At 48.7% G+C, this 18,092-nt stretch overlaps 1 protein-coding gene across 5 annotated transcripts in view; it reads left to right on the top strand.

Annotated features, from left to right (window-relative positions):
* Positions 1 to 15,636, top strand: part of PHF2 (PHD finger protein 2) — a 53,105-nt gene extending 37,469 nt beyond the window's left edge. For 4 of the 5 annotated variants that reach the window (XM_038149102.1, XM_038149100.1, XM_038149101.1 and 1 more), the window contains 13 exons: positions 101 to 192; positions 584 to 673; positions 1,442 to 1,804; positions 2,585 to 2,704; positions 3,299 to 3,417; positions 3,756 to 3,934; positions 4,142 to 4,215; positions 5,311 to 5,468; positions 9,217 to 9,494; positions 10,493 to 10,588; positions 11,491 to 11,600; positions 12,742 to 13,003; positions 14,544 to 15,636. In XM_038149102.1, coding sequence (XP_038005030.1) covers positions 101 to 192; positions 584 to 673; positions 1,442 to 1,804; positions 2,585 to 2,704; positions 3,299 to 3,417; positions 3,756 to 3,934; positions 4,142 to 4,215; positions 5,311 to 5,468; positions 9,217 to 9,494; positions 10,493 to 10,588; positions 11,491 to 11,600; positions 12,742 to 13,003; positions 14,544 to 14,632 — 2,030 coding nt within the window. In that variant the 3' untranslated portion in view covers positions 14,633 to 15,636. The remainder of the gene's footprint in view (positions 1 to 100; positions 193 to 583; positions 674 to 1,441; positions 1,805 to 2,584; positions 2,705 to 3,298; positions 3,418 to 3,755; positions 3,935 to 4,141; positions 4,216 to 5,310; positions 5,469 to 9,216; positions 9,495 to 10,492; positions 10,589 to 11,490; positions 11,601 to 12,741; positions 13,004 to 14,543) is intronic. The other variant, XM_038149104.1, reaches the window with a different exon arrangement.
* Positions 15,637 to 18,092: the final 2,456 nt, after the last annotated feature.

The following is an 18,092-nucleotide window of genomic DNA, read 5'->3' as shown; positions in this document are numbered from 1 at the left end:
TTAACTTCAGCTTTCCCAGTCACAATTTTCAAATTAAATGCTTTCTGTATACAGCTGTAGCTGTCAGTGGTTGAATGACACTGTTTTTTTCTTTGCTTAGGTTTGCATAAAGCTGGACAACAACCTCCTGCTCATCTCCTTCAGGGAGCAAAGATTCTCAATGGTGCTTTCAGGTCGTGGACTAAAAAACAGGTAAGAGAGGCAGCCTGAATTAATATTATGTGTTTGTTAGTTGCTGGAGCAGAGAGGAAATTCTGGAACAAATAACATCTTCATTGAAAAACATCCAATTCTAAGATGCCAAAGAGAAGGAGTTGGGAGAACAGGGGGTGAGCAAAATGATGTTGCAGTCGTGAAAATGAAATAATATCTGAAAAAAGATGATTGACTTTGTTGTTCTCTCAGGACAACTTGTTGCAATAACATCCAGAACAGGAAATTTTTTTTCTTTTTTGAATGTCTAATGCAGTCAAGATTGATTTAAATACATAGGAAAAAATATGGACAAGTCACTTCAAGAAGTTTTTCTTATTTTTAAAGAAAACATGCACAGAAACAGCTATTTGGCTTTGTTGTGTTTTAGGCTTTAGCAGAGCATGAAGATGAACTACCGGAAAACTTCAAACCAGCACAACTTATCAAGGACCTTGCCAAAGAAATAAGATTAAGTGAGGTTTGTGCTGTTTTTATAATATTTACTGTACTGGGGGGTCCAGGCTATAAAATGCATGGAGATCTCACCCATTGAGTATGATACCAGATCCTGCTGGGTGGAGATGTGTGACAGCAAAAGGTGACCACAGCTGGCTCAGCTCCTTCAGGAAGACATTGTGCTGCATTCCACCCTGTTCCTAACCACATCCAGAGACCTCAAAACTGAAACCTATCATGTCCTTTGATCCTCTTTGATGTAGTACTTAAGTTTTCTGATTGTCAGAACAGCAAGTTAAGCAGAAAATAATTTATTTTTAATTAGTCTGTGTTAATTTTAATTGGGCAGCTATTTTACTGCTAATTTTTCCTGAGGGCATGAAATGTGATTCTGCTATATTTATCACATCAGAATTAAATGGAAAGGATTTTTGCTCAAGCCAATCAGCATTTTAAGCTGAAGGCTGTTCATTTTATCCATCCTGTGTGGACAGGTCACGTCAGGGTACAACCCAGTGAGGGTGACATTCCCTACCAAGCCTCTGGAGTTACTGCAGGCCAGGCTTGAGGATGTGGGGGTGGGAACTGGGGGTGGGGATTGGTGAGCAGAGCGTTATTGTGGCCTTGATGGGATCTTCATTCCTCGATCAGACTGACCTGTGCTGCAGATCCCCTCCACCACATCTTTGGGTATCTTTGGGGTTGTTTTCCCATCTAACAGAGGGTGCATGTGAATATCAAAAGCAGGACAGGTGTGTTTGAACACCTTGTGCTTTGTGCCAAACCACAGAATGCTTCAAAGGCCAGCAAAGCAGACCCGAGTGCCAACCCCACGGCTGAGGAGATCTGTCCTGTGGAGAAGGAGGAGGCTCCGTCGCCTGTCCAAGTCACCCTTCCACCCCCACCTCTAGAAAAGCTTCCTAAAAAAAAGACTCCCAAAACTGTGAAAACCCCCAAACAACTCAAGCCATCCAAACCCCCGAAGCCTCCCAAACCCCCCAAACCTCCCAAAACACCAAAAGTGAAGGGAGAAGGCAAAAAGAAAGGAAAGAAGGCGAAGGAGAGCCCACCACCAGCCATCCCCAACCTCGACCTGCTGGAGGCACACACGAAGGAGGCTCTGACCAAGATTGAGACGCCAAAGAAGGGGAAGGTGGGTCATGTTTTAACCTCTCCCTCTTTCCCACCCTCAGAGAGACAAAATCAATCTGTAAGTCTCATGCGAAAAGAAATATGCACAGCACATTGTGAAAGCCTGGCTCTGCAGAAGCAAAGGAAAGGTTTGTAACTGCTGGCTCATTGCTCTTCTCTTACCCAGCTGGTGGGTTTGATTTGACTCTTTGCTTGTTCTTCATTGATGTGGAGCCTCCCAGAAACCCACTGATATCAAAAGGTGTCTGTGATGAAAGAACTTGTTTCTAAAGTATCTCATTGCTTGAAATGTTACTCTAGAATGGGTGACTGAAAACAGAGCAATAGTTTTCTTCCATTTTTTCCCATGTAGGACAAGTTTCTTTTTGACATCCTTTAGTTCTGATGCCCTGCAATTCAGCATGAATTTTGCTACTGATTTCAGTAGGGGCCAGGATCCATCAAGGCTCTGACAGAGGAATAGTTGTATGCTGTTTGTGAAGAAATATCCATGTTTATGAAGAAAAATCTTTCCTAAAGTGTTTCTGAAGGTCTAAGAGTTTGTGAAACCTGTCATGGGGTGACAGACAGGGAGAGGAGAGTATTGGTGTATCAAGAAGTGCAGCTGCTATTCTGCACAGTCTGAAGGAGCAATATTTAATTGAACCTCAATTTGGGATTCAAAAAGAATAAATGGGAGTTTTCAAAAATATGTCAGGTTATTTCCCAGATAAAGCCTATGTTCCTGACATGCCAGCACTCCATCCTCGTTCAGAGGACTTTTTCCTGACTTTTTTCCCAGGCTGCAAAGAATGTTTTAAGTGTTCCCAATAAGGAGTCTGCGAGCAAGCAGAATGAAGTGGAGAAATTTGAAGTTCGAGAGCAAAATAAAAGCAAACCAGAAGCCAAATGGAAATATAAGGTAATGTCTCCTGTTAAATTCTGCCACATGATGATAAGCCAAAGGTAGGGAAATGCTTGTCACTCTGCCTAAGCAGAGAGAATGAGGCACCAGTTCTCAGTTTCCAAAGAAAAGAAAATTAAGCAGAAATAATCAATTAATCCCAATTAAAGGAAGAGGGGGTGGATGGATTCTTCAAAAGCATGTGCTGAATTGTCTGTTTGTCCATAGTGACACCAGACTGTTAAGAATGAGATGGTTCAGTGTGATCCTTGCTCTGACACAGTCCTACTAGTTTAAGTTTGAAATCAATAACTAATGAGAAATTAATAACTAAATAATGGCTAATAATCAATAATTTTAATGGCATAAGATTAGAGTTAATGAAATCTGAATTATGCCCTATGGATTAAAAGCTTGCCTTTCTTGAGGGCTAATGCACGGTGAGTGAAATTCACTCATAGAATAGAACATTTTGTCTGCAGCGAAAATTTGATAGGGTTTTTAATAAGGGAAAATTTAACAGGCTTAGATTCTGAGAGTACCTGGGATGCTGAAACATAAAGGACTCATTTAACTGATTTATTTATTTTGTTTTGATCTTTTGCCTTTCAGAACAGTAAACCTGATTCACTTCTGAAAATGGAAGAGGAACACAAATCAGAAAAGACGCCTTTATCAGGAAATAAAGACAACAAATTCACATTCTCTTTCTCTAATAAGAAGTTGCTTGGGTAAGTAAAAATATGACAACACACATCAACTAAAAAAGGAAAATGAAAGTTCATTATTTATATTTTTTATACAAGATGATGAAAACCTGCCTTTCTGGGCAATGCAGAAAATACCCTATCATTAAAACTTCTTCTAGTGCTCTAGTCAGAGTCCTATTTTGAGATATAAGTCATATGTTCAGAAATGTGTATGTAAAATTATTCTAGTTGATTTGGCACCCCTGAAGGAATTCAGTTTGACTGAGGTTTTTGCATAGAGATACTCATTGTCTGTCAAGTCACAAGCTGTTTTCTACTCAGAGTGTTGTTAGTGATTTGTAAATACTTTTTATTTTCAGTTCAAAGGGAGTCAAAACTCATCTGAATACCAGTGTGTTTGGGTCACTGCAGAATTTTAAAGAGGACAAAGCCAAACCTGTACGGGATGAATATGAATATGTGTCAGATGACGGTGAACTAAAAATTGATGAGTTTCCAATCAGAAGAAAGAAAAACACTGCAAAAAGAGAACTGCCCTGTAAGGATATTTCTTGGTCTATCTTTATGTGCTCAACAAAGCCTTAGGTGATGATTGTCCAAAACAATCAATATTATCTTTAAAATCTATGTGATTTAGAATAAATAGAGCCATGTCTTACCTATCAGTCAAATGTGAGTGGGATAGGAGGGCTGGTTTTTGAAGGGAAAAAAACCCATGACTTTTTGTTTCTTTTTATTTATTCAGTTTTATCAGATAAAAAGGAAGCCCTGCATCACACTCCTGTTAAGAAGCCAAAGGTGGAGTCGGTACCATACAAGGTATGAGGTTATTGTACCTTCACAAGGAGACACTCCTAGAGCATGAGGTTCTTTAAGGTCCTTTCCAACCCAAACCGTTCTGTGATTCTCTTCCTGTGATGTAGCAACTCAAGTGTTTGTTTTGTGCCACTTGGCAGAGCCTCTCTGCCCATTATGGGCTGAGCTCTAGAACACTCCTAACCCAGGTAAGCCCGGCCCAGCCCATGCAGTGTCAGTGAGCCTGGGTGGAGCTCACCTGCAGGATGGGACAGCCCAGGTGTGAGTGTGCCCTGTGCCTGAAGCTCAGTGCTGGAAATCAAAGTACATTGAAGTTAACGTTTTGCCCAACTGTGGTTAATACAAATTCATATTATAATACCAGAATAAGTCAGAAAAAGCAAAATAGTTTGTTAAGACAGAATCAAAGATGACCAAAGTGTTTGGTCTTCAGTACTAAGGAGTTCTTTTCACCCTGGTTTGTGTCTGGGACATTCAGGAGGAAGTACAGACCTCTGTCTGAGTCAGTACCTGGGGCTGGGGGTGTATCCCTGTGCAAGACCCTAAGGAGGGAGTCCCTGGAGACAAGACTGGCACCCACAGCAATAAGGGCTGGTGCTGTAGCAGCCTGAAAGCAGGGCAGGAAGGGGGAAAACTTGTTTTCTTAGGCACCAGACTACAGTACCTAGAAATCTCAGCCCCAGAGAGAGGGCCAGATGTAGGCAGCTCCCTTCCAGAGCCTAACATGACACTGTTCTACATGTCTGTCCCATTCCTCTGCGTGAAGAATCCTCCCACTCTGCTGCTGTGGGGATGGAAACACCACTGGTAAAGGAAATAGCACCTATGAACAAGATCAGATCTCAAAGCTTTGGACAGGAAAAGAAAAACCTACCATGCCTACAGGCTACAAGGAAATGGATTTTTACCATGTACTTGGTTTTGTTATTTTTGTTTGTTTGTTTGTTTTTGGTTTTTTGTTTTGTTTAAAGAAAGCAAATTCCAAAGGCTAGGCCTGTGTCTTTGGAGGAGCAGCAGGCTGCAGAAATCACTGTGCTGTTCTTGGGGACCGGCTCAGTGAGTTTCCACCTTTTTTAGCCCTTTTCCTTGTTTTTGCAGAGTGAGGACTCATCAGATGAAGATTTGCTTCACATTGACACAGAGGCAAAGCCAGGACGCAATTCCAAAGTAAAGAAAGAGAGTGGAAGTTCAGCAGGAATTCTTGATCTTTTGCAGGCAAGCAAGGAAGTTGGGGGTTTAGAGTATAACACCAACAGGTACGCACCAGGGAATGCTTTTCCCTCTTACCTGTGAACAAAATTGCCCTTTTGTGGTTGTGTGTGAGTCAGAATGAATTTTGCAGCTTGGTAACTGCTTTTTCTCCACTAAGCAAACTTTTCCTTTATCCTGTGTTCTGGACGGAGAGGGAGGAAAAATTTTGGTGGTATAATTTGAACAAACAGAGGATTTCACATCCTGTAGATGCTGAAGATCAGTTTTAGCAATAATGCTGTAATAGATGAGTAATTCAGAAGAAGGAGAGAGTTCAGTGACTGCAGCTTGAGGGTGGGAATTAAGGTTTTTAATGTAGTGAGATTGTAATAAAGTTATCTAAATGGCCAGCATTTCTCCCATAAGGAACTCTAAGATACCACAAATGCCAGGTATTTGAAAGAAGGATATAGGAAACTGTCTGCCCTCCCTCCCTCCCTCCCTCCCTCCCGCCTTGCTTGGGGTGTGTTTTGCTGTCTGCAAGGGGTTAGACCAGAATAGAGGTTAAACTCGGGCCTTTGCTTTCCACCCCCCCAGCCTGGGTGCTGTAGCCAGTGTGTTTGAAGGCTCTGTGGTTTCTGAAATCAAAGTCCCACTCCAGACTCAGCTGAGTTACTGCTCTGTGTGGGATGGTTCAGTAGGAATGTGTCATATCAATGCTGGCTCTGGGATAAACACTGCGTTTTGGCAGTGTGTGCTGCATCTTGATTGGAAAAAGCCGCTAGTAAATGTAATTGCTGTGTTTCATTTCATAATTACGGTTGGCTTTTCAAATGGCCATAACGTGGTCTTTTTGAAAATGATGCAGAAGAAATGTGATATGCAAACACACTGTGTCACAGCATGAGGCCATGTGGTCATGTCTGACTCTCAGGAACAATTCTCACCTTTCTCTGCTTGCAGGGCAGACGAAGGGTCGGGAATGTGTGTATTTATAGATGTGTATGTGTATATTGTGGATGCTGTGGAGCAGCCCTGTGTCACTGTGGGATCTCCTCCCACACAAGCAGTCAGTGCCTGCATCCTTGTCAGACCAGTGCTGGATTCCCACTGGGAAGCAGGTCAGGGCTTTTTGTGATAGCGGCCTTGTCTGAACCATGGCAAGCCTTATTCTGTGAAATACTGAGCTGTCACTAGCAGCTGGCCACCCCAGAGGCCCTGATGGCATTACCTGGAGTGCTCTAGAGGGCTGCAGCTCAACTGTGTTTGTCAGCAAGAGAGGGAGAGGGAAGGACAGAGCTCCTGCAGAAGGGTTGCTGTGAGTGTGGGAACAGGTTGAAAGAACTTAAAGGGAATATGCAAAAAGCTTGGAGGGCTGGTCATCACCTGATCTTGAAAGGAGCAAAATGACTCGTGTCCAAGTCTGACTCAAAAATGGAAGAAAACACTGGGTTTGTGCTTGAAATTGTTGGAGTTCTTTAGTTTTATACAACTGTGACTTCTCCAGAGCCACTGCTCAATCAGTAATACTCTTCTGAAATATTATAAATTCAGTTTTAAATATGATAATACAGGTAGGAGACTCAGTAATTGCTGATGGAAGGAAGGAAATCTGCCTAGAGGGGGTGAGAGAGATGGCAGTGGTAGAGTTGGTGGTGAAGAGCAAGGCACTGGCTGCCTACACAATGTCCTGCATGATGGAGGGTGCTGGGATCATTCCTGTGCTCTACTCACTGATGAGGTAAAACCTGAGTCCATCAGTGCTTGTTCCTGTCCCCAGCACAGCTGCTTGCCTGCTCCACCTGCTCTGGGACATGCCAGGGACAGAATGGCAAACCTGGCTACCACAGTCTCCCTGAGCCTTCTTTTCTCAGACTGAGCCCCTTTCCCATGTCCCTCAGCCAGTCCTGGTGCTCCAGCCCCTTCTCCAGGTCTGCTCCCTTCTTTGGACACGCTCCAGCCCCTTAATGTCCTTCTTGTCATGAGGAGCCCAAAACTGACCCCAGGATTCCAGGTGTGGCTGCAGCAGTGCCAGCATAGGGGACGGGCTCTGCCCCGGGCCGGCTGCCACAAGCAAGATGAAGGCACAAAGCACTGCCAGTGTGTCTGTTGGAGTGTCCTCCTCTCTGTGCACCCACAACAGCAGCTGTCAGCCCGAGGTCAGGAAAACAAGGCTGCTGGGCTGGAGGCAGGTCTGAGCTATCCCCCAATGCCACCTCCTGTGTGTTTGGAGATGGCTGTGGGGATACAGCAGGGACAGAAGCACTTTGTTCCTGCTCCAATGCTCTTTTAAAATGTTTTTTTAAGCCATAATTGTAACTCACTGATAGTTTACTTTCATAAATGTGGGTTTTTTTAAAAAAAAAATCATTGCTGAAGCTACAGAAAGGGGATATGGCTCTTCCAGAGCTTCAGAATTGCTTCCTGAGTCTTCTTGAATTTTTTTTGGATTAGAAAGCTGAAATACTCCTGATGGAAGCACACCAGCACATGCCCTAATGAGAAACACTCTGCCCCATGTGCAGCTCTGAGATATTTCCCCCTCTTCAGGTTGGTGTTTGAGTCTCAGAACCACTGGTTTTGATCATATCCCACCATTTATTTGTTGAAGTTTCTGTTGCTTAAGGCAGTTCCTTTCTGATTTGCCCATTTAGGGGTCAGTATTTGATGGTCTGTTTGCAGTGTTTTGAGAGTCCATTGTTTGGAAAAACAGTTCAGGGAAAAAGGCTGGAAGAAAATTTGATAATTCTTTGTAGATGATGCAAAATATTTCTTTGCCAGGGAGAAAGCAGAGGAGAAGGCATGACATCGGAGGGATTTAAATGGCTCTTTCCTAAATTAGTTTTTTTATGTTCTTCTGTTTGTTGAGTTGTGAATTAGTCTTAACTCATTTTCAGGATTATGACTAAATGCCATTAGTGCCCAGAAACTTCCTTTATGGTCTTGTACATTACTCTATTCAGAGCCCAGATTAGGCTCAAGTAGGAGAAAGTGACATGGTACTGTTAATTTTCTTGTATGTTTGTGGCTTCTATTGCACAACATATGTATAACAAGTGTAACAAATATTATTGCCACAACAAGGGTTTTTTTTGCATTTCACTACTTGCCAAACTCCAAACTTCTGTAAATACTGGATGATGTGTTCTGCCAGTCTCAGAATTAATTTCCAGCAGCTCCTGGAGTGGTGACAGCCCATGATGTGAACTGGGACCAAAAACTTCCAGGTAGTTTTGAGTAGAGCCCCCTACAACATCCTCCACCAGTGCTGATGCATAAGCTCTCCTTTTACAGGAGCTGATAGTGTAGATTATAAATAATACTATTAAAATATGATGATGAGGAGGAGGATGATTTGGCAGTACAGAAAAATAACATTATTAAAGATAGATAGATAGATAGATAGATAGATAGATAGATAGATAGATAGATAGATAGATAAAGATGATGATGATGATGAGGAGGATGATGATGATGATAATGATAGTTGGTATAGAGACACTGCGACACTGCTCTGTCAGGGATTCTGCTGTAGGCTTTCGGAAGTTTCCTGAGCTCTGCCCAGAGTGCTGACAGCCCCAGGGACCTGCCCACATCTCCCTGGCTCCTGGGCCATCACCTCCACATCTGAGGTGCTCTTTGTGCTATTCCTGTCCCGTAAAATTTCCCACTGGCCCTGATGGTATGTGCAGCTACTCAGAGGAATCGGGGGGTCTCTCCTAGCACAACTGCCTGGCAGAAGCAAGCTGCCTGTGAGGGGTTGGTGTTTCTGGAATCACTAAGTGCTCTGGCATCTCTCCCTGTGCCCCACAGCCAGCCACCTGCCTCCCCCAGCACGCAGGAAGCCATCCAGGGCATGCTCTCTATGGCAAACCTCCAGGCCTCAGAGTCCTGCCTGCAGACATCATGGGGCACCAATCAGGCGAAGAACAACTCCTTCTCCGCACAAAACTTGAAGAAAACTGGTGGTGGTGGCAGCAAAAACTCTGGGAAACGGCTGCTGAAGAAAAGCACAAAGAACAGCATCGACATAGAGGATTACGACGAGGACCAGGACCACTTGGATGCCTGTTTTAAGGACTCAGATTATGGTGAGTAGGAGGGAAGCAGAGTGAGGCTGTGCCTGGGGCTGCATGGACACACGTGTGCCTGTTGGTGAATGTCCCTTTGCTTGTGGGTGTTTCCTCCGCTCTGCCACCCTGGGATCGGCCGCACGTGTGCAGGAGCCGCGCATGGAACAGGGACCTGCGCACCAAAGGGAGCAAAGACATGTGACAACAGACTGGCTGCAGAGCCCAGGATCACACAGCTATCCAGGCAGGCTGGATTTGAGGCATGGCACAATGAGAAACTCTCAAGAAACATGGGGAGCCCCAAAACTGCAGCAGTCAACCCAGAAATGGAGGACTGTCCCAGAAATGTGGGTCAGGTACTGCTACTTGTGACAGAAATGTCCTTGTCTGCACAGTAGCAATTAAACCTCCAGCTGAGAGGAGTGAAAAGTTGAATTTGTACGTGGAAAAGGGATCTAATGCTGTTTTGAGTTTTGGCAGAGAAGGCAGGCATCTGCAGCAGAAATAGGCACAAAGACAGTTTACAGCAGTTACATTAGTTCTGCCATAATTATCGTGGAATCATACAGTGGTTTAGATTGGAAGGGACCTTGAAGGGCCATCTAGTTCCACCCTATGCCATGGGCAGGGACATTTTCCACTAGATCAGGTTGCTCCAAGCCCTGTCCAGCCTGGCCTTGGACATTTGCAGTGATGGAGCAGCCACAGCTTCACTGGGCAACTAAGCTGGACTCAATGATTCTTGTTGCTCCCTTGCAGCTCAGGATATTCTGTGATTGTAGAGGAATATAGAGAAGCAGTCACAGTTTAATGACAGCAGCTCCCAATAGTAATGTGTGGATGAGAGCAGAGGAAAGTCCCCTCAGTGTCACAGCTGTGACAGAAGTGCTCAGTGGCATTTGTGGGGATCATCCAGCTGTGATGCCTATGGTCACTGCACCTAGACAGAGCAGGTCCTCTGTGCAGGGTAGAGCTGTTTCCTAAACTGAAACGCTTGCCTTTGTTTCCTACTGTAGTTTACCCTTCTCTCGAATCAGACGAAGATAATCCAGTATTCAAGTCCCGATCAAAGAAAAGGAAAAGTTCAGATGATGCCCCTTACAGTCCGACGGGTAAGTTGATGTGGTCTGTGCTGCCCAGGCTAAGTCATGCAAATCTCTAAATTTTTCAAGGAGTGTGGAAACTGTAACACACAATTAGTGATTTCTTTATCATGTGAAGGTTAACCCTTTCCAGGGCAGTGGGAGGTGATCCAGGTGCTGGGATTCCTGCCAAGCAGTTTTAGCCTTCCTCCTGCAATCAGCTGGCAGGAGAAAGTAATTCCTTGGTTGGTTTATTTTTCCTCACACTCTTAGTGATAGATCATTTGGTTGCCACCTTAGCAATGGTGTAACAGTGAATCAAGTCCTGGACAGCTGAGTTGCTGTGGATTTCAGGTGCTGACTGTGGGAATAGTCAGGAATAGTCTCCTCCAGGAGAGAGGGCAGGAATTGTCTCCTCCAGGTTCAGCTGAAGCTCATGATCTGGAAGGATTTGGTATGCCCTGGGTTTGTTGGAGCTCACCGGGGCAGTGGCAGGCAAGAGGGCCTCTAGACCCCCTTGTCCCCTGTGGCCCATGAGCAGGGCACCCTCTGTGTGTGCTGTGTGTGACAAGCAGCCCATGCATGGTCTCATCAGCTTGTGGCCCTACATGTCCTCCCCCGGCTGCAGGTGAGCATTGTCACTTTGGAGATAACACTCATAATCCAGGATGTAGGCACAAACCTGTGTGGCTTTGGCTTCAGGTGGCTATGGAGCTGCTCAGCTGTGTGATATCTCTATCAGCAGCTTCTGCCCATGCCACTGTGCCTGGAGGCTGTTGGCTCTTGTGCCTTCACTCCTATCTGGGGAAGGGAAGGTTAGAGGCTGTCCCCATCTCTCCTGGCTGACCAGTGAAGAGCCCGCTGTCCTGTGGTGGCTGTGCTGCTCCCACGGGCACATTCCTGCCCCTCACCTGCCTCTGCTCTCCCTGCAGCACGAGTTGGCCCCTCGGTGCCCCGGCAGGACAGACCAGTGCGCGAAGGCACGAGAGTCGCCTCCATCGAAACTGGACTCGCTGCCGCTGCCGCCAAGCTGTCACAGCAGGTGAGAGGTTGCCTGGAGAGTAGGAGCTGTCAGGAAAGGAAAGCCCTGTCCCCAGCAGCAGAGCTGTGCCCAGACCTAGTGCTGTGCCAGCCCTGCGTAGTGTTTGTTCCTGCCAGTGACACAAGGCTCTGCAGTCTCAGGGAAATAAACGGGATCCAAGCCCGGCAGTGTCACAACACACCTGAGCATGTCACAGGGTAGCAAGGGACAGAGAAAAGCACAGGGAAGGATGAGGGGTTGAGGATGGCTACTGGGGTAGAACAGGAGAAGGCTGCCTCAAAGGAGTGTATTTGATGTATTTGGTGTGATTGCCTGTCTGTGCAGATTGGCTGCTGGGAAGTGTCAGGTTTGCTTCCAAAGGATTGGTGAACTGTGAGCAAAGGGTCAGTTTAGGAAAGGAACTGGGGCAGTTTGGATATTTGGTAAGTGTCTGGTCTCTGAAGGGGTCAGAGAAGCCCCGTAAAGGTGACATGGTGAGATGCTAAGGTGAGGTGGTCTACTGGAGCGAGGTTGATGAGGCACTTCAGCAGACTGGTGGAGATGCAGGTTGTGGTGGTCTTGGGCTTCTGCGATGTGGACTGTTGAGTAGAAGAGCTTTAAGGATGGTGGCAAGGTTTCAAGAAAAAGGAACTGAAAGTAGACAAGGGACACAAGAGAGTAGCAGACCTTTGCCATCCCAATGTGCATGTCCAGGTGCAGTTACAGGTCAGGAGATGATGTGTGTGTCCTAGCAGGAAGCAGAGGCTGAATCAGTGGGATGTTTAGCATCCTTCATGCTGTTGTGCAAGGGTGTGAAGATCCCCGAAGATAGGAGGTGCCAGTTTTTGTGGAAGATGGAAAGATTTGCCCATGCTGACCACGCTGCTGTGCCAGGGGGGTGTCGGTGCGGCCCCGGCTGGCTCCCGCTCACCGCAGTGGTAAGGAACCAGGAGGCCCCGCACAGAGCGAGGATGTAGAGGCACGAGAGGCAAACGTGTGTGTGCAGCTGTGAGCCAGACGTGTCGGAGCAGCCCCCGAGCGCTTGTCCATGGCCAACTCCTGGTGTGTCGTTGTATCAGGACCCTAAGCAACACCGCTGGCCCTTGCCCTTGCTAAAGGTCTCCTGGGGATTAATCTGAGCTTCATCTTTGTCATTTTAAAGGAGGAACAAAAAGGCAAGAAGAAAAAAAATACCAAAAAGAAGCTGTCAACCCCCAACGCAAGCAAAGCGGCTCAGGAAGGCAGCTCCCCCGAGCCGAAGCTGGAGTCACAGGCCAGCAGCCTCACAGATCACGAGTACACCGCAGGGGCCAGCACCTTTGGGGTCGCCCAGCCTAGCAGGGGATCGCAGCCGATGGCACCTGGTGTTTTCCTCACACAGAGGAGACCCTCATCATCCTCGCAGAACAATGCCTCCACCAAAGGTACCAGGAAACGCCTGGGTTGTGGTGCAGGAGTGGGGAAGGGTGAAGGGCCATGGAACCCGAGCCTTCCACAGGGCCTCCACTGCAGTGTGTGGTGTGGGCATGCACAGGTGCAGGTGTGTGGATGCAAGTCAGATCTGGTCAGGGATAGGACCCGTGGCCTTGACTGTCCTGGCAATGCGGGGCCAAATAGATGTTTCTCTGCTGGGCTGTTGGTTGCAGGTGTGAGGTATCCCTGGCAGGAACACTTCCCAAGGTGGCCCCAGCTCAGGAGGGGCACCTGCAGGGTCACATCCCAGACAGCCTGGCTGGTGGAACCTTGGCCAGGGGAGGATGCATCCATGAAGGCTGTTCTGCCCAAGGCTGGGGTAGGCACTGTGGTATTGGTGGTGACTGTACACCAGATCTGTTCTGACTGTAGCTGAGGACAGTCCTCGCAGGACATGTAGAGCAGGGCACACCGCAGATCTCTCTGGAGGGTTGCCACAAGGAAGCAGAGGAATATCAGACCTTGGGAGTAACACAACTACAACCAAAGGCAGGAGAGAGGAAGAGGTTGCTTGCTGTCTTTTATAGGGAAAGCATGAGAAAGCTGAGGCTGTCCCAGAACTTGGGCTGGGACCTCCTGCTCTCCTTTTGAACTTGGCTCAGGAAGTGTAACTGAGGCAGGTGTGTGGGACAGGCAGCACGTAGCATGAAAATTGTGTGATCCCACTGGGAAAGGCCCCAGTGACAAGTGAGTGTCAGATGTTTCCTGAATTCCATGTATTCGAGTGGAGCAGATTGGAGGTAGTGCACAGTACCTTGGTAGCTTGGATGGCCATAGGGCAGGATGTGTGTAGCCTGTAGTAGGGGCTGGGGTCCTACCAGGAGCTGGTGGTACCTGTGGCTCTCTGCAGGGCTGGAGTGGAAAGAATGTATTTGCCTGGAATTGTGCTTTTGTGGTGAAATGGTGGGAAACAGGTCCAAGGCAGAGAGGTGCCCAGGAGCCTGGAGATGCAAAGAGCTGTAGGGCATGTGTCTGTGTGTTTGTGTGTGCAGACTCTCCCTGAGGAGCAGAATGGCACTGGTGAGGCCTGGGTTTGACTGTCACCCGGTTGGTAAACAGGTGACCATGAGCAGTGAACCAGGGCAGGAGGCTGCAGGGCAGCAGGGCTGGCACTGCAGGGGGAGGAGGGTGCCCGGCAGAGCTGTGGGGGCAGGAGGGTGCCTAGCAGAGCTGCAGGGACAGGAGGATGCCAGCAGAGCTGCAGGGACAGGAGGATGCCAGCAGAGCTGTGCCTCCCAGAGCAGGTGTGGTTGTGTCCAGGGGGGTGGGTGTGCACTGTGCCCTGGCTCAGCAGGGCTAGTTCTCCAGGGGCTGTGCTCCCAGCTAAGCCCTGTCCTGTGGCCAGCAGCGCCATTCCTGAGGGGCGCTGGTGGGTGTCCTTGAAGGTGCTGGGCAGGGCTGGCAGCAGGGCTATGGAGGCAGGAGGCAGCTGGAGGGTCTGGGCCTGTGGGGTGGGCGTGGATCCTCACCCCACCCCTGCTGTCCTTCCAGGGAAGCGTACGAAGAAGGGGATGGCCACGGCCAAGCAGCGGCTCGGCAAGATCCTGAAGATCCACCGGAACGGGAAGCTGCTGCTCTAGTGGCCCCGGGGACGCTGCCACCCAGTTCTGGGCCACCACCACAATAATCCCTTTAACTTTCAGCGGTTGAACTGTACAGAATCCTGCTATAAATATTTTTTAATATAGATGTCCTTTCTCAGAGTGCTGAGAGCGACTAGCCGCAAAAAGTTAATACTAATCTCAGCCACGGAGGAGCGCGCCGGGCCTCCGCTCCGGCACTGGCTCCGGCCTTGGGCCCCTCGTCCCGCCTGGCGAGCGGGCAGGGCGGGTGGCCGCAGCTGCTGAAGTGGCAGTGCCAGGAGCAGGAAGGGCCACAAGGCCTCGTGGCAGGAGGGGACTGCTGGACTTGAGGCGTGGGGTGGCGAGGTGGTGGGCGTGTTTCTCAGGCACTGCCGCCCCGCACAGCCGCATGCCAGGCCCCTTTTCCTAGAATGTAGCTTGTACATAGCTTTTGGAATAACCACCGCCGGGTTTTTATACGGGGAGGGTCTCTCCAGGCGCTGCCCGCCGGTACCAGCTCTTTGCGTAACTTCTTGTACGAGGAGGGAGACAGTTATTTTACTAGCACCTTGTGGAGTGTTTCCGTGTTTTGTGACAATGTAATTTATTAATGTTTGTAGCTTTTTATATTTGTACATTTCTTATGGGCTTTGTTTATATACACACATTACTGGGGCGTGGTGCCTGCGGGGAACCAGAGCCACCTGCCGCTGTGTGCCAGGGCCACCGGGGCCACCACCGGGGCCACCACCAGGGCCAACAGGGCTGCGCCAGCTTTTTTTATTATGATTATGATTATTATTATTAGTATTATTATTTTTTCGCAACATGTACATTTCTAACAAAGTTTATCGTGGCTATCTATCTATGACGGTGTTTTATTTACCGATTCATATCAATTGCTCTTGTATCGACTTCACAAAATCTTAAGTAAACCTAGAGCAAAGTTTAAAAAAAGAAAAAAAAAAGGAAAAAAAAAAAAAAAGAAAGCAAAGTAAAACTATTTCAGGTTTTGTACACAATTGCCTGGGCCTGGACTTTTTGTGGGGTTGATGAAGGAGGGGTGGGGAGGTAGCCAGGGGTCCCTGAGGGTGGGTGAAAGAGCGAGCAGGGACCTACCACTGGCACAGACAGGGGGTGGCTCTGCTGCCACTGCCCCATCTGTCACCCACCCCCATACTTGCTTGCTACATTACCATGAGAAGCCCCGGTCAACTGGGCATGGTCTCGAGTGTCCCAGTAAGACACCTCATGTCCACCCAAAGGTGTCCACCCACCACCCAGCTCATCATCCACCTTCCATGGACAAACATACATGCCTGTTTCCCTCTGCTTCTTCCCTCTTGGGGGTCACCAGGTGCTCCAGCCTTTCCCCTTCTTTGTGCTCACTGAAATATGCAGCATCTCACCATTTATTCCTGACCCCTGGGGACATGTGCAGCCTGCATTTTTCTCTTTGCTGATGCAAGGTCATTCCCACCTCTCACTCTGCTCCCTGCTCTTGGACACCTTGTGCTGGCAGTGGCCAGAACCACCTGCAGCCTGCACAGTTACCTGTTCCCCTCTGATGGCCGCAGCAGCCCCAAGGGGCAGCCCCTGGCCCAGCCGCCTGCTCCAGACCGGCCGAGCGCTCATCCCTGGCTCCGCGGCTTTGGGAGAATCCTCGCAGTCCGTCCTCGCAGGGACATTTCGGGCGGGCTGCGGTGGCTGGTGGCGATATCGAGCTATCGCCAGCTGGGGGAGTTCACAGTTCAGAAACAGCCGCAGCCGGGAAAATGGGATCCGTCGGAATGGAACCTCTCGAGCACCTCCCGCGGCTCAGGGACACGCGAGCAGCCCTGGCTCATCACAAAATATCCCGAGCTGGAAGGGACCCGCAAGAACCACCAGCTGAGGATGCGCCGTGACGGGTGAAAGCGAGCACACAGCCAGGGCACCCACGGCCAGCTCTGCCCCAGCCCCGCAGAGCCCCCGCAGGCACACGCCGCAGAGCCCGGACGCTGCAGCCGGGAGGAAGCGCGCTGGCAAACCAGCGCAGAGCTGCCGCTCCCTTCCAGGGACAAGGGGGGACAGCCGCTGGGACAGCCTCCCTGGGCAGGACCCGGGGCTGCCACAAGGTCCTGAGTGCCGGTGTGGGACAATGGCCTCACCTTTGGTATTACCTCTGCAGTGACTGGCATCTGTGAATTCATAAACCTGCTGCTCGATGTACAAAGGATGGCACGGCCAGGGAGATGTTTTCTGTACACACGTGCAGAGAGGCTGTTGGCTGCTCCTGGTAAACCACTACTCACAACATTCGTGTTTCTGTTGTTTCTGTCTTTACACTGACAAGAATCGCTCCAACCCTGATATTTGGCACAACCACACCTTAGTCTCACAGACCTCACATTCATCTTTCCCCCGGCCGAGGCAGGCTCTGCCTGGGCTCTGGCCTGCTTCCAGCAGTGGCCCGATGCCATCCCGCGCCGCGCTGCCGGCGCCGTTCTTTCCATTCCATCTGCCACGGACCTCAGTGCCCGCCCCACAGGACTCACAGAATTTGTGTAAACTGTTTGGAAGTTTTTCTCTGCATATCACAAGAGAAAGCCTGCTTCTCTTCTGCTCTTGAAAGCGTAATAATTATAATGAATTAGATTTTCCTCTGTTTCCAGCCTGCAGGGAAGACACACTTTGAGGCTCATTTTCAAGTCATTCTCCTGTCAAACTTCACATACTTCTGTGCTCCAGCTCACTGCATTTGCTAACATTGAGCTCCACGGTGCACTCCTCCTCGGGGAGAGGCACAGACCAGCCTGGGGCTGTCCACCTCCTGGCTCACTCCCTGGCTCACTGAGCTTGCTCCTGACTCACTCCTCCCATCACACACTGCAGATGTTGCAGACTGTATGTGACCAGGGTCTTCCTCTCACCTTCAACTCAATAAAATAATTAGCAGTCACTTAGGAGTCAATTAGGTGACGCATCTTGAAAGTCTTTGTGTTTACCCTACTTCTTCATTTATGAGCTCTTTTCAGCAGCCCAAGAGAAACCCTTTCTTTTTGAGGTCACCAGGGCACCCTGGGTTCATCTTTGGACTGCATAAGAGTTCACATTCATTTCTCACCACTGGCTGGGCAGTGGGCACCGTGGGCCACCCCCCTGCTATGGCCACAGCTCTTTTGCTTCGTGGTCTCCCAAAACTCACTGTCCCTTCACAACGACCCTGCCCTCCTGCTGTCTGTGGGGAGCACGTGGCTGTGCAGTAGAAACTCCCCTCCACTGGCCATTCTTTTCCCTTTCTTTGCTGAACTCAGCAGTTCCAGCCCAGAGCCACTTCATTTGCTGCCATAAAACATATTTAGTGGGTTGGTTTGGAGATCAAACCTTCCACATGATGTGGAATATCAGATGTCTGAATCCTGAGGAGACAGAAAAGGAAGAGGGGGTGAAGGTTTTCTAGAAGCACTTACGTATTAATTTATGGGAGCAGACCTTA

The sequence above is a fragment of the Motacilla alba genome, chromosome 12 (assembly GCF_015832195.1).
Source record: "Motacilla alba alba isolate MOTALB_02 chromosome 12, Motacilla_alba_V1.0_pri, whole genome shotgun sequence".
Classification (NCBI taxonomy): domain Eukaryota; kingdom Metazoa; phylum Chordata; class Aves; order Passeriformes; family Motacillidae; genus Motacilla; species Motacilla alba.
Note: the sequence above shows the minus strand (reverse complement) of the source record. Positions and strands in the feature narration are given on the sequence as shown.